Raw genomic sequence first — 16,555 nt, 5'->3', positions numbered from 1 at the left:
GGTCCCCAACCAAGTTGGGTCCTAAGAGGTTAGTCACAATAGGCTTGGCAACCCAAATGGTCCTTTTCTTGAGACCACTTTGAGTTCCAACAAACTTAGCAAACACATTGCCATCCTTATCCTTCCCTAGAGAATAATCATCATCAACAATTATAGGGTTACTTAAGGTACCACCTAAGCAAGAAGAAGCAAAGTGCCCCTTCTCACGACATGAGTAGCAAGTGTTCCCCTTTCTCTTCTTTATTGATTTCTTCTCTTGGGGAACAATGTCTTGATTCTTCTAGGGAAGTGGCCTATCTTCAACTTGAGGTCGAGCATGAGCTTGACCTTGACCTTGTGGCTGTTTCCCTTGTTGTTTCTCACTCAAGTGCTTCTTCTTGTTCAATGGGCATGATCTAACATGATCCCTTCAACCTTGCACTTGAAGCAAACCAACTTGGCCGGATCCTTGAATTTGTCTTGGCCCTTCTTCTTGTTGCTCTTGCTCTTGGACTTGTTCTTGTTATTGGAGTCGAATCCAAGTCCACTCTTATCATTGGGGGATTGTTGCACACTTAGCATCTTGTCAAGTGCGGATTTCCCTTCATGACACTTTTCCAAGTCTTTCTTCAAAGAAAGGACTTGGGCCTCGAGCTCATTGATTTCCTCTACATGGTTAGTAGAAATACAAGTACTAGAGGAAGTAGAAGCTTCGTTGTTAGAGCAACAAGGCAAAGCAAGTAATCCAACACAAGGTGTATCACTAGTTTGACTAGATGGATTACAAGAACTAGCACATGGCAAAATAGCATTTTGAGTTGAGGTTGTGCTAATGTCCACATGAGGCTCACAAGATACTTCTTTAGTGATACTTGCCTCATGAGCTAACTTTAGCTCATCATAGGAAGTTAGAAGATCCTCAAGAGAGTGTGAGAGCGTTTTATTGCTTTCTTCCAATTCCCTACAATTGCTAGTTAGCCAATCAAGTTGAGCCCCTAGCTCAACATTCTCCTTTAAGGTAGATGCTTCAGAAGAAATAGAGTTAGTAGCACAAGCATCAACAATAGATTTTTCATTTTCAAGCTCATAGGATTCAATTTTTTGTGTGAGCATAAAATTAGTATGCTTCTCATCTTTTAGCTCTTGCTTGAGGAGATTGAATCTCATTCTCCCATTTTCAACATGGGACTCCAACTCCACTATGGTTTCCCTATATTTATTCAAGGTATCCATAGAGTGTTCGAGATTAGCACGAGCTTCTTTATTACCATGAAGAGAAGCATATACCATTGCCATATCATGCACCAAGGTATTATATTCTTCATCATTATCATCATCATCACTCTCATCACTAGAGGATGTGTTAGGAGTCAAAGTAGGAGATACCTTTGATCCATTTGCCATAAGGCACATGTGCATACCGGAGGATGAAAATGAGGATATTCTTGAATCCCCATTTGAAATCGTGTCTTGATCCATAGAGTGTTCGGTTTCCTCTACATTGTTAGTCAACAAACCACTAGAGGAAATAGAAGCATTTTGATTATCGAAACAAGACAAGGCAAGCATATCATCATGAGATTTATGTAAGGAGTTTGTACATGATATGCAAGGACTATCAACACACACATGTATATTATTTTCAATGCTAGATGTGTTTAAGTCCAAAGAGGAAACGTTGCAATGAGATAGAGATGAAGAGTCATCACTATTGAGCACAATATCAACATTGCAATTTCCCTCACCACTCACCATATCATTACCTTGTGTCTTGCAACACGTTGGTGAAGTGGAAGAATATGATAAATCATCACGGCCGGAGGTGGAAGCAACTTGGAGCTCTTCATGATGTGAAGGGGGAGAGAGCTCCTCGGAGACACCATCGACCAAATGAGAAATGGATCCACCAAACATTTCCTTAAGCTTGATCCACATCTCATGAGACGACTTTCTCTTTATATATATCAAGAACCTACGAAAATTGGGTCTCAAGGAGAATAAAAGCTCATTAGATACTTGAGCTTCAAGATGTAAGTTTTTCTCATCTTCTAAAGATAGATTTTGAGAATCCATCGGAGGAGAAAAATCGACATGTAGAAATTGCTCTATATTTGGACACAAGGTCCGAAGATTACAAAGCAAGCAATTTCGCCACAAAAGATAATTTGTGCCATTAAAGACAATTGTGTCATTGTGCACTATACTAGCCGACATCTTTACTCTCAAGGCGGTGAAGCCTTAAACAAGGAGAGACCTTGCTCGATACCAACTGAAAGATCGAGATGTCGCCTAGAGGGGGGTGAATAGGCAATTAAAAACTCTTACGGATTTGTCTTGTAAGAATGCGGAATTAAACTAACGTTTAGTCTACAAGCACAAACCCTAAATATGCTAAGCTCAACTAAGTGTAACAATAGCAACTAGAGCTAAGCAAGATAGGCACAAGATATATGTAGCACAAGTGATAGCAAGATATATGTACTTCAAGCACGATGGCTATCACAAGGAAAGAGAGCTCGGGTATAGAAATAACCGAGGCACGCGGAGACGAGGATGTATTCCCGTGTTCCCTTCCTTTGCAAGAAGGTACGTCACGTTTGGAGGAGTGGAGGTCCCACGAAGGATTCCCCGCGCCATGAAGGCTCACCCTATTCTCCGAACCACACCCACGAAGGATAATGGCCCTTTCCTTATGGTTAGCTTTTCCTCCACTCCGGAGATGGCAAGCTCCACAACCACTTCACAAGCTCCACGAAGGAGAAGCCCGGGCCCCTTCACAATCTTCCACGAAGAGATCACCGGGGCACCAACCAAGCCAACTAGGAGGTCTCCCTCCAAGAGTAACAAGCTCACGGTCTCTCACTCGAACTAATCGTGGTGGAGAGCTCAACACTATGCAATGATACAAAGCAAGAACACTAGAGGTGTTCAAGTCCTTCACACTCAAATCCCACCCAAACAACAAATGCTAGGATGAGATTGGAGAGGAAGAACAATGGGGAAAGTCAACAAAATACTCCAAGATCTAGATCCCAAGAGTTCCCCTCACTTAGAGGAGAAATGGATTGGTGGAAGTGTAGATCTAGATCTCCTCTCTTAGATCCCTCAAGAATGAGCAAGAATCATGGGGGGAGGCAAGAGAGAGAGCAAGTTCTTCAAAGGAAACAATGGAGGTGAGAGAATAGAAGAACTACTCAGCCCAAGGTGGAAGAAGGGCTATTTATAGCCCAAGATTAAATATAACCGTTGGGGAAAAGTTGGGCTGAGTCAGCCGTCGAGGAGGCCGGTCAACCGGGCCTGGGACCGGGCCGTCCGGTTCAGGACCCGGTCAGACCGGGCCACTGACCGGGCCATCCGGTCCACGAGACCGGTCCGACCGGGCTAGTGACCGGACCAAGCTGAAAAGCTTATCGGATAGTGCCCGGATGGCACCGGTCCGAGGCCGATTTGAGCCGGGCCATCCGGTCGAGACGGCCGGTCACGCCGGGCTAGAAACCGGGCCGCGAGGAAAGCATGTTATACAAAAACTGTGATAACTTTTGTGTCCGGACCCCGATTGACATGAAACCAATTTTGTTGGAAAGATAACAACGAATAGAACCCCAACAAATATGGAGACTCCTCACAGAACATTTTAGATGATTTTAGAGAGGGAGTCTCCCACCGTCAAGAAACGGTGAAGACGTCCAAACTAGAAAACGCAATAGAAGATGCATGCGGATTCCGTTTTGATGAACTTGGGCTTGTTGTAAAGCTAGCAACAAGCTCAAGAACCTCTCACGAGAGAAACACCAAGAAGCAATAGGGATATGCAAAGTATGCAAAGGATTGAGCTCCCTAAGACGATGCGATCAAGTTACCCAACCGAAAGCCCCTCTTGATAGTGCGGCTATCTATCCTATAATCCGGTCTCCCAACAACCACCTTGAGACAGGTAAAAGGAAAACCTAGCAAGGCCATACATTTGCCTTGCGCATCCCGCTTGATCTTGATGATAGCTCTTCAAGCTCCACTCAAGCCGGAATGCCTCACTTGATCATCGTCGCTTCGTGAAGACTCACAAATGCTCCCCCATACACCATGATGGAAAAACTCTATTGATGCGCATCTTCACATGTCCATCATCACCAAATGGACGGCAAGCTTCAAGTATGTGATCCACTCAAGATGCTCAACTTGAACTTGCCCAACTCAACCTTGTATCTTCTCATACTCTATCATACTATCTTGAGGTGTATAAAGAATTCTTCACTTGGAATCAAGCTCTCAAGATCTTGATCATTCATTGCTTATCTCATAGGATAGAGCATGGCCAATATTGAGTTCCACATAAGAACTCCTTCTTCATTTCTTCTTCTTGATCATATCACATATAGATCTTCAAATCGATGATCTTGATGCCAATACACAAGATGTATCTTTATTTACATGGCATCCATACTTGAATCCAACACATGGAATACAAGTAGAACCTATGGAATATTCCTTCATATAAACTCAATGAAAACATTAGTCCATAGGGGTTGTCATTAATTACCAAAACCACACATAGGGGCAATATACCCTTACACCATCAAGTACACCAGCTGGGTTCGTTCTCCCATCAGGCCTCTGCCTGTAGCCCACTCCTAGTAGCAGCCCATGCAATATGGTTCAGCGGGCCACACGGTCCGTGACACAGTTGCCACTCTGTTTTTGTCGCATATAGTTACTCACACGAGAGCCCTCTTGATCGTACTACAACTAAACTATAAACCGGTCTCCAACTACACCATGACACCGGTGAGAAAGAAACCCTATCAAGAGTAAACCTTAACCTTGCGCATTTCATTTGAGCTCGATGATGACGGTCTTGACCGATAGAACACATTTCTTGATTGTGTTTGCTAGATGAAGTCATGCGAATTGCTCCCCATACTCCACTATGGGAGAGCTTCTTCTTCGGTGCATCTTCACATATCCATGATCGCCATATGGATGACAAGTTTCAAACAAATGATCTCTTCGAGATGGCTCGACTTGAACTTGCACTTCATTTCTTCGTTCTTCATCATTGATGTCTTGAAGTTAAACTTGAGGGCTCACTTCATCTTCATCTTCAAGACATACTTGACACTTGATCTTCTCCATTTGCTTCTTATTGCAATCGTGAAGCCAACATATGGTTCAAGCATTACCTATGTACAACTCCTACAAATATAACTCAATGCAAACATTAGTCCATAGGGATTATCATTAATTACCAAAACCACACATGGGGGCTCCATGCACTTTCAAGACTGGAGTTAGGCAAATTTTTATCTTGAACTAAACTTTTAGTTTTTTTTTTTGCGAAATCCAGTACATACGTAGATGCTCACACATACGTGCATGCACTTACTCCTATTAACGCACGCATGCACATCCGACTCCTATGAGCATATTCGAGAGACCGAGTCCAAGAAACTAAATCGACGGGTCTTGAGATTGACGAAGCTACCACGGACGCCTCACAGTGGACGGAAATGTTACCTCTCACTGAAGAATGTTCCTTCTTTTAGTGAGGCACCAATGTGTCAAATATGAGATTTGAACTCTGGTAAGCTGGGGTGCCATTGGCCTCCTAACCATTTAATCACGGGTTAATTCTCAACCAAAATTTTAGTTAGCAACCAAAAAAGCCAATATATGATCAGGTTGCTAAAATTTTAGGAGGGCATGTTTAGGCACCAACCAAACTTGCCCATGGTACACAGCTCAATTTTCATGTATAAGGGCATCTCCAACGCAGAGACCCAAATGCAAAAAAAATCCTCCGTTTGAGTCTTTTCGGACAAAATCAGCACCCAACGGGGCAACCTAAACCCAAAACGGACGGTCATTAAAGTCCGGAGCGACCCAAACCCGTCCCAAATTTGGGCGGACTTTGCGTCTGTCCGGATGGCTCGGGACAGCTCGCGACGTCCATTTCTATCCACCCAGCCTCACACTTTCTCTCTCCTCTGTCTTCTTTTTCCCATGGAGATGATCGGCATAACCACCGGATTTTGGCTGGCCTGGCCAACTGCCGCCGTCGCCGACGCATGGAGAATGCCGTCACCGACTCCTCACTTTTTTTCATCCATGCCGGAAGTTGCTGTTTCCAAAAGGAGCTCCGGCGGCAAAGCTCGTCGACGGCGACGACCAAGGGCGCGTGCATGAGCGTCGGCCGCTCGCCACGCCGGCGCGAGCATGGTCGCCTGCCGCGCGAGCCACGGCCCGCGCCGTTGCAGCTACGCCTCTGCCGCTCGCTGCAGCAGCTTCGCCTCCGCCCCTCGCTGCCGCTCCACCCGCGCCAGGCACGGGTCGCTCCTCCACGCCGCCGCGGGCGCCGACCGCTCCTCGCCCCGCAGCGAGATGCGAGCGAGCCAGCAGAACACCGACGCACGTGCTGCCCATGCCGAGCCCCTCCCCGCGTTTCCCTCATCCGCCACGGCCAAGCCCCGCGCCGCCCGCCACGGCCGCGACCCGCTCCGCCCTTGCCCGCCACGGCCGCGCCCCACGCCGCCCGCGCCCCCGCCCGGTCCATGCCCCGCGCCGCCCTCGCCCGCCACCGCCGCGACCCGCGCCGCCCGCCACGGCCGTGCTCCCTCGCCCGCCACGGCGCCGCGCCGTCCCGGCCCGCGGAGTGCCGCGCGGGGCGCCGTCCTGGCCACGCCTCGCCGGCCTCGCCATGCCCGCCATGGCCGCTCGCGTGGGGCTCGCCGCGCCGCGCCTTGCTAGGGCCGCGCCACGCCCGCCAAGGCCGCGCAGGGGCTCGCGCGGGGCTCGCCGCGCCGTGCCTCGCCACGCACCTGCACAACACCACCAACTCAGAAGGATGGCATCCGGTTTGGGTCACGAGTGGTGTTGGGGAATAAAAATTGAGACGAACGTCTGTGGACGTCCGAACGACATCCACGTGTCCGCTGCATTACCCAAACAGATAAAATACACCATCCGTTTGGATCGTAGCTTTGGAGATGCCCTAACCGCTTAGCAAAATTATTCAAAGCAAGTCCGTAAAAAAAAGAACCTGCGACACATACGAGCAGGCCCATGGCCATGGCGGCCGCCGTCCTCGCACGCCGGCGCCTCCTCCGCCTCCTCGCGCCGAGCCCGAACCCTAAACCTCCCTCCCTCTCCTCCAGCCCCTCCCACTCCTTCGACGCTCCGGCAACCGCCCGCCAGCGCGACCCCGAGCGCGAGGGTGACCTCCTCTCGCGGCGCCTCCTCCGTCTCCACTCGATGGGCTCGGTCGCCGCCGCCATCGAGGGATGGGCCCAGATGCACGGCCACGGCCGGCGGCCGGGCCTCCAGCGTGCCATCTCCCAGCTCCGGCGCGCGCGCCGCTACAAACACGCGCTCGAGGTCAGCTGCTCTCCCTCCGTGGTCTGGACTTGGTTTTAGTTTGGGATATTCCCCTGTTCAGTTGCCAATTTTCCAATAACAGTAGGAAGAGCAAATACATTACGCCATTGCTCGGTCGACATTTTACATCTTATTTTTTCACCCTCCTCCCCTTGTTGACTGATTGGCTGCAAGTATTGAGAGGTTTAATGTAAAGGAAGAACCGATTAATCCCAACTCTGTAAAAAATGCAGACCCTTTTGTCACGCGTGTTTGCAAACAAAGAAACAATCAGTTTAAACTCTTCAATTATTTCTGTCAAAACTCTCAAGTTGGGAATAGGACACTATGGATGGTTGGCTGTTCATGATTTTTTAATCTCTTATATGCTAGAGTTGAAACTTGAAAATTACATTCAAGTTTCCTGACAATCTAATAATAAGATGATGAGGAGGACGAGCTCAATTAAATCCATTCTCTAGGTCCACGCTTAAGATTTCACCTTTGTTTCCTTGTTGTCATAGCTTGGCAGGAAGTACAGAGAATATTTGTCTGAATTTATTGTGAAGAAGAGCTGAAAAATCCCAACTCTGTAGAAATTTCAGAGCCTTTATAATGTTTGCAGAGGAAGAACTGATCAATTTTCAAATTCTTCATAATATTTGAAACAAAGCGCCTGTCCATGATGTTTTAGAGCATCTCCAGCCGCGTCCCCCAAAGCGTCCCCCAAACCGCGCCGGATTGAGCATTTGGGGGACGTGTTTTGTTCGTGCCGCCTTTGGGGGACGTCGCTCCCCAGCCGCGTCCCCCAAACGCCGCCCCCAATCAGGAATTCGAATTGCTGCATTCAAAAGAGATCGTTCCCGCCGAATCGTCGCGATCAGAGTAGCGGCGATCAAAGTACTGGGCGCGAGATCATATTACAGACCATAGTGCATGCTAAACTAGAAGAAGGGGTTGGTCGACGGCGACGTATCCTGAGTCGACGCAGGCCCGTCGATCACGATGACCTCGTCGCGATCTGCCTGGTGCTGTGCATGCTCCGTCTGCTCCGCCGCCGTCGCGTAGGCCGACGATGGTGTAGTAGTCGAAGACGGGTCAGCCGGCTCTTGCGCCGCGGTTGCTGCCGATGCCGCTTCCTGGGCCGCCGCGTCGGCCGCCGCCATTGTGGCTTCGATGTCGTTGAGGATCTGGCCTTTGAAGAAGTTGTGCGCCGCCCGCGTCCGGGGAGACATTCCCTCTGTCGACGCTCTAAGCAGGGACATGTCGTCCCTGCGTTTCTTGAGCTCCAACTTCCCCTCTTGCCTCTTGAGCAGCTCCGCCCACCTTTCGTCGTTCTTTTTGGCGCGGGAGAGAAAGGTCGAGGAGACGTCCGCGAGGCATTTCGTGATCGACGCCTACGTCTTCTCACACGACGCGGCGTCGGCCAAGGCGGCCTTGGCAGTCTTGTTGCCAGTAGGACGCCCTGCCGACGTTGCCAGCGGCGCGTCCAGATCAATGGCGTCCTTCCCCTTGGACATCGACAGGCGCGTCAACCGCCATTTCTTGTTCCCTTTGAGCTTGCTATAGCAATGCATCAGCGCGAACGACTTATGCCCATCCGAGTTCTTCGCGTAAACCTCCATGGCCCTATCAAACTAGCCAAAGGAAGCGGAATCATTTCATCGAACACAATGTAGGCGCTACAGATTATGGAAGAAAGAGTCGTACCATTTGGGAGAGGTCGGCGCCGCTCTCGGCTGCGGTCGATAATTCCCGATGGTATCCATGGAAGGAGTTCACCGACGCCTCGGATGATGGCCCATCGCGTCGACATTGCCTTTTGGCTCCTCTTCATTGTCACTTTGTTGTAGTCGCTCTTGATGAGCTTGCGCTCATCGAACTCGGCCTTGATTCTCGCCCAATACTTCCCGTATTTTTGGTTGGCGCCGATGATGGAGTCATGGCTCACCGTCGCCCACGACTCGCACAGACAAAGATCCTCCAAAGCCGTCCACTTGGGGCCTCGTGTGCCCGACGCCTTCTTCTTCTTTTTCTTCTTCACGCCGTCCGCGTCTACCTCCACGAGATCATCGTCACCGGCACCCTCCTCATCTTCTTCCTCGCAGCCCTCTTCGTCCTCGTCGTCGTCCTCGTCCTCCACCCCCTCCTCTTCATCGTCCTCCTCGTCCTCAACCACGCCCTCTTCCTCAGCACCCTCAGCACCGGCGCCGTCGAATTCGAGCGGCCCCCTGCGGCCAGTGAAAGGGTCGCCGTCCGCACCGGGTCCTGGCTCGCGCTGCTCGTACGCCGGGGAGTAGAGGTTGTTGGGGTTGAAGCCGCCATGCGGCGGCCGCATCCCGGTAGTGCGGCAACAAGTTAGGCGTCACGCACCCGGGAGTGCCGGAGGGGCCGTCGTTGTAGAAGGCGGATGACGACGGAGAGAACACTCCCGGAACGTACACCGGCACGTTCGTACTATATGGGCTCGCGTTGGTGGCGGCGAGACACCCGGCCATTAAGTGCTGGTGCTGGCGGCGAGCCTTCTTCTCCTGCTCCGCCGCCCTCCGTCCTTTCCGCTCCGCCGTCGACATCTTCCGGCGTAGACAGTCTTGATGCCACTGATCATCGGTCCATCCTTCCGTCTTCTTCTTCGGAGCCGGCGCCTTCCGCGGCTTCGCGAACGGCGCTTTCGCCCCTTTCGTCGCATTGCCCGGCGGCTTCTTGGCCGCTTTCTTGGCAATCTTCTTGGGGGCTACCTGCGGCGTCATGGAATGGGGAGAGGGTAGCGGCGGCGGGTGGACGGCGGGAGGGAGAAACAAATCGGCGGGATAGGAGAAATGAATCGGCGGCGGGATATGTGTTGGGAGGCCAAAAATGCGCGGCGGGATAGGCGCGATTGCGGGAGGGGCGGGATTTGGCGGGAGTGGGAGACAATTTTTCACTGAGCCGCTGACGCGCCGGGCCCGCGTCGGTTCGCCTCGCTTTTCGGTGTGTCCGGCGTCCCCGGAGCGTCCCCTGTGGGACGGGGACGGGCTCGGGGCGCCGGACACCGTATCGGGGCGCGCCGGACAAAATTCGGGTTTGGGGGACGCGGCTGGAACGGTTTTTTGGTCCGGCGCGCCCCAAATTGCTTTGGGGGACACGGCTGGAGATGCTCTTAATCTCTTATATGCATGCTAGAGTTAAAAAATGTAACTCACATAACCTAAGATAACAAATCTGTTGTCCTGCAGATTTTATCATGGATGGACTCGCACAAAGATATTAAACTATCACCATCGGATCATGCAGCTAGACTGGACTTGATTGGGAAAGTACACGGTACTTCACAAGCTGAGGAATACTACAACCAACTACAGAAACCTGCTTCTAGGGAAGCTGCGGCATTCCCTCTCCTCCATCGCTATGTTGCTGAAAGAAATGTTCAGAAAGCTGAGAACCTTATGGCTAGTCTGCAGAGCGTTGGGCTGCCGGTTGATCCTCACTCGTTCAATGAAATGCTGAAGCTTTATGTTGCAACATGCCAGTATGAGAAGGTACATAGTGTAATCAATCTGATGAAACGGAACAATATCCCCAGAAATGCTCTCTCATATAACCTTTGGATGAACGCATGTTCTGTATCTGGTGTTGCCTCTGTACAATCAGCGTTCAAGGAGATGGTTAATGATGGTATGGTTGAGGTTGGTTGGAGCGCATACTGTACATTGGCCAACATCTTCAGGAAGCATGGACTGAATAGTGAAGCCCTGGCTTGCCTCAGGACGGCCGAAACAAAATTATCAAGAACGCAACGCTTCGGATATTTTTTTGTAATGACATGTTATGCGGCTCTCAATGATAGCGACGGGGTTACGAGACTGTGGGAGGCTAGTAAGTGTGTCCCTGGAAGAATCCCTGCTGCAAACTACATGAGTGCTATTATATGTTTGATAAAAGTTGGTGATATTGACCAGGCTGAGTGGATCTTTGGAAGCTGGGAAGTGGAGTGCGGGAAGTATGATGTGCGGGTTTCAAATGTTCTTCTAGGCGCTTATGTGAGGAATGGCTGGATTGAAAAGGCTGAGAAGCTCCATCTCCACGTGCTAGAGAAAGGCGCATGCCCAAACTACAAGACGTGGGAGATACTGATGGAGGGATTTGTTGAGAGTAACCAGATGGACAAAGCTGTCAATGCCATGAAGAAAGCTTTATCTTCAATGGAGAGCTGTCATTGGAGACCTCCACTCAAACTAGTTGAGGCCATCGCAGCATTCTTTGAGGAGCAAGGAAATGCAGACGATGCAAACAGATACATTAAGGTTCTTCAAAAGTTTAACTTGACAAGTTTGCCCTTGTACAAGTCCGTGCTCCGAACGTATATTAAAGCTGACACTGTGGCAACTGATATTGCTGAGATGATAGCAAGAGATCAGATAGTTATGGACGAAGAAATGGACCACTTGATCATACGTGCTAGCAAGATAGATACCAGAGGCAATGTGTAACTTTGAAATGTAGCAACCTGTGAGGCAGACACATGTTAAAGAACATTTCAGCTGACATGGCAAAAATAGATCTGCAGATTAGACCAACAATAGCACAATGAGCTTCATTGCTTAGTAGGCAAGGTTTTGAGCAAACTGAGTTGTTGGCTTTGCTATGAGAAGTGGTTGTTTATTAAGACAACAGTTATATACTTATATCTTTGCTGTGACTAGTGAGGAGACAAGTTTGAGAAGTTTGGAGGGCATTATACTTTTGGAGGAGCTAGGTGAGTCGTGTTCTTATACACTTGTAAATGTGCCCAATGATGAGAACATATCTAGTAATAGACCAACAGAAACTGGACCGCTGGATCGTGTGAGAAGGGACATGATGAATGCCCATAAGATGGGCAATCCACGCTACAGAATATACGAAATGAACCCTGGGTTGCGTTTGTAATTGAGGGAGAGGCCATTTTTCTATCTCAGTTGCAATTTGTTCTTTCATTTCTCCATAGCCGACCTCTGTTTGGAATGTTCCTGGCTTCTCTCAGTTCATCCATGGTGGCTGATGTTCTCTAGTACATGAATTCAAATTCTTCTTCATGTTTCTTCCAAACTTATGCGCTCCCGAATAACCAGATTCTGTTTCAGTTTTCAGCGATTTTCAATATATTGTCAGAGCTTATGTTGAGCTCGATTAGTATCTGATACCTTCCTTTTTTTTGAGATTGATGACTAATACCTTGAGGATTAAGTGTGTTTGGCTACTTTTTTTTATTGTTGTGTTAGACAACCTGCACAACTGGGTCATCTTGCCTCAGTCTATGAGTTATGCCTATGTTAACATGGTCCTTAGTTTTTACCTGAAAGCCCATTTTATTTTCTTGATTGTTATAGTATAATCTCTGCGGTGGTTGCAGCTGTGAACGAATTGGTGAATGGTGAGTGAACCTGCATGGCTGTGCTCATATTATTCTACTACTTTAATTCGTAAAATCCTTCCAATACTGATAGTGCATTTATATTGCTGCCAACTGGTGGATCACACCTGCAATTTTTTGAAATATGAGATCTTCTATCACTGCCTCAAGTATTGTGTAGCTGTGACAACCTAACTTAAGTGGATATAAATTTAGGAAGCTAGATGGGTTATGTTTGACTTGCCTTTTTTTTTTCAGTTGTAAGACACAAAAATAAATTGTTCTACACAAGGGCTGACACAAATCATCTTATTCATTTTTGGGTTGAAATACCAACACTAATCGTGGTTGTTACTATGATACTTCTAGTAGAATGGATTTGTCCTAGCCCATCGGTAATTTCTTTTCCTTTAAGATGCACAAGCTCATGAAGTCTGAGCTACTAGGTCTGAAATAGTTACTTTAGGCCATATATGTAATCTCATATTTGCATAGATGGACTAATAACATTTTTTCGTTTAAACCGCCGATCCTTCCAAGCCTTGGGCTGAATGCAACCTCCAAACCCCGCAGCAGTCCCTTGCCCATTTTGAGTCGGCCACTTGCTACACTCTTGGAAATGCCAAGCGTGCTGGGTTTTGGATGGACCACTGGCTGAATGGGGCTTGGGTGGTCGACCTAGCGCCCAACCTGGTGGCCAAAGTGGCCGCGTGTCGGAGAAAAACCTGCATGGTCAAGGACAGCCTTGCCAGAGCTTGGCTTTTGGGGGCTGTTTGGATTGCCCTCACGTGCCCTGCCAACATTTGGCAGCCAAAATTTTGGCGCAGGATTTGGCCGCCCTCAACTTGCCCAGGAATTGGCGTGAAATTGTACAGGCGGACAGAGGCTGGCTAGGGCTCGCCAAATATTTGGAGCCCAACCACGCAGCACCTTATGATCCCAGGCGAGCCAATTTTTTTGGTAGGGTCGACACTGGCGTGGAACCAAACACACCCTTGAACTGTGGACCTGATCTGGGCGAGGTTGCCCTGGTGGACCCTGTGTTTAATGGTGAACACCTTTGCTCTCACTATAATCAGTAACATTTCTTTATTCAGTTAAGGTAGTGCTTATTTATATTGATATTGTGCATGATTACCAAAAAAATGTCAGCGTATGAAACTATGTTCTGGTTGGGAATTGTGTCGTTTTTCCAGTCTATAGTCAAAACAACCAATTCCAACACATTCTTTCACTAGTACACAGACCCCCCTTTAGTACCGGTTCTAAAGGGTCTTTAGTACCGGTTTTGGAACCGGTACTAAAGATTCGGTACTAAAGGCCTCCTACCTTTAGTACCGGTTCCTTACGAACCGAGTACTAAAAGCTATTTTCGTTTAATTTTTTTAATCCATTTTTTCTAATTATTTTTCACTCCCTTTTTTATTTTATTTTTTTCATTCCCTCTTTTTTTTCCTCCAGAATTTCTAGTATTTTCGTTAGTCTCTAACTACACTTTATCTCTAGTCAAATTACTTACCCGTGGTCATACTTCCCGGTCGGTCACCCATCCTCATACTACTCCTGCACTAGCACGCTTAACTTCCGAGTTCCATCCCGTTCCACTTCCAAGTGCTTCGCGCGCATGTATGTGATAGTAGTATCATATCAATCCTATTAACATGTTGGTCGATGTCACACTTCTTTATTGTCTAAAATCCAAATAATTCTTTTAATAAAAAAGTAATGATGTAATAATAATGTTGAATAAATAAATAAATTTAATTTTTTAAATTTGTATTATTTTTAATTATTTTTTATAATTTTAATATTTTTTTGCCAAACCTAAAATCTGAAAATTTGAAAATTTTATAATTTGCTAAATGTAATAGTAATATTTTAGGACTAAAAAGATCTTATAATTATTAATTTTAATTTTTCAAAAATAAAAAATATATAAATTTCTAAATTTCTGGAAAAAAAATAAAATCTTCCTGCTTTCATATTTTCAGAATCTAAAAATAGCTAACCGGATAAACCCAGGTGAATTCGGATGTAACTTTTTCTCACGATGATTTTTATATATTATACGCATTTTTCCAACGTCGTATGCAAAAATTAATGCGATTTTACCATTTTTTAAAAAAAAATTTGCAAAAAAAGTCAAAATTCGAATTTCTTAATTTCACCGAATAGTAGGTTGCATAACATACAAGAATCTAAAAACATTTTATTTTTTTAATTTTCTATCATTTTTATTTGTATTTTACAAAGAAAAAAAGGACCCTTTAGTACCGGTTCGTGTCACGAACCGGTACTAAAGTTTTCCTCTGACGCTAACCCTTTAGTACCGGTTCGTGACACGAACCGGTACTAAAGGTCCTTACGAACCGGTACTAAAGACCTAGACAATGCAACCGGTACTAATGCACCCTTTAGTACCGGTTCGTAAGGAAACCGGTACTAAAGGGTTGGACGGAAGCCCCTTTTTCTACTAGTGTTTCATCAAAATCGTGTATGCATTATTTTGAAGTGCTTTTGTTTGATACTCCATATGACGTGCATGGTAGTTATAGAAATTTAGATTTGTGTAACACCACTTTCTATGTTCAGTAACCACTCCTTTAAACCTACGTTGCTGTTAGACATGACATTTTTTTCGCTTTAGAGCAGAAATTCTTATGAATAGGATGCTAACGGGCTTATAAAACGAAGTGGTGAAAACATGTGCTTATTATGGATCGAGTGCGCCAGTGAGAAGCATGAATAATTTACCTCCGCTTTTTTTTCTCCCTTCGTTATCTTGTGTTCTTGCTCTATGTGGGCTATGACTTGACATTCTTTTTGGCCGTGGTATCTTTCTAGTTTCTACCAGCTAGATTAAAAAATATTTAATAATACAGTCAACCACACGTCATTGCCTTTTTGCAACAGCTATTCATAATTATTTGTTGCATTCTTGTGTCATAGCTATATTGGTGCAAGGATTACCTGGTTGTTTCTGACTCTGTAGTATTGGTAATGCTTCCTGACTTACTCCATATCCTTTGAATCGATCATCACTAAAAGGAAGCTAGCGTCCGTTCAGCTGATGCGCACGGCCTGTTATTGTGTCACAGTTGTGCATGTCCTTTTATGTTGCTCCGGTACTCTTTGTTATGCGGTGTCCCATCATCTTTGCAGAATTGCACATCATACAGAGTAACATGTTCAGCAGTCAAATTGTGGCAGATTGTATAACTCGAATTCAAAGCTGGTGTGTTGATCCTGTCCCTTTCTATATATGAAGTCTAATGTCCTCGAGTGGATGTTTCATTCTGTCACTTAATGACCTGTATCTGAACATATGTGAAGACACATTGTCCTGAATGCTACAGTTATTCAAGTTCAATGAAACTAAGCGACATTGTCTCTACTCTCGGCTTGTTTTTTTTTTGTCTCTCGAGGGACATGATTTCTGTGAATAACAGCCATTGGCTTTATTTTCATGAACTATATAATATTGAACTGTTTTGACTAGGCTCATCATCTTTATCTTTGTATCTTTAAAAAGAAAACCTACCAAGGATCAAGCTCATAACCAACATAATCTTATGTGTTGACCTACCAGAGGAATACTGGCTTCATATGACTGCCAGCAACTCAAAGTCATATAAGTAGCAACGATTCCTCAAGCATAGGATGAGTTGGTTATTTCTCATTCTACTTCTTTGTCTTATAATACACAATCAAATTTGGTGCATTATTTGTTGCTCTGTACACACTAGGACATGAATTTGGTAAGTATAGGCATAGAAGGCATCAGGAATTACAGATGGATCATCGAAATCACAACAAACACTGAATTACTCCACCATCTAAGCTATTCTTCTTCTGTCA

At 46.7% G+C, this 16,555-nt stretch overlaps 1 protein-coding gene across 1 annotated transcript; it reads left to right on the top strand.

Moving 5' to 3' along the window:
- The first annotated feature begins 7,035 nt into the window (after positions 1 to 7,035).
- On the top strand, positions 7,036 to 12,291 carry LOC124689041 (pentatricopeptide repeat-containing protein At5g27460-like). Its single transcript, XM_047222647.1, has 2 exons — positions 7,036 to 7,347; positions 10,542 to 12,291. The coding sequence occupies exons 1-2, from the start codon at positions 7,036 to 7,038 to the stop codon at positions 11,793 to 11,795; spliced, it is 1,566 nt and encodes a 521-aa protein (XP_047078603.1). The 3' UTR covers positions 11,796 to 12,291.
- Positions 12,292 to 16,555: the final 4,264 nt, after the last annotated feature.

This window comes from Lolium rigidum, chromosome 2 (assembly GCF_022539505.1).
Source record: "Lolium rigidum isolate FL_2022 chromosome 2, APGP_CSIRO_Lrig_0.1, whole genome shotgun sequence".
NCBI classification, from domain to species: Eukaryota; Viridiplantae; Streptophyta; class Magnoliopsida; order Poales; family Poaceae; genus Lolium; species Lolium rigidum.
This window is presented reverse-complemented; position numbering and strand designations above follow the sequence as displayed.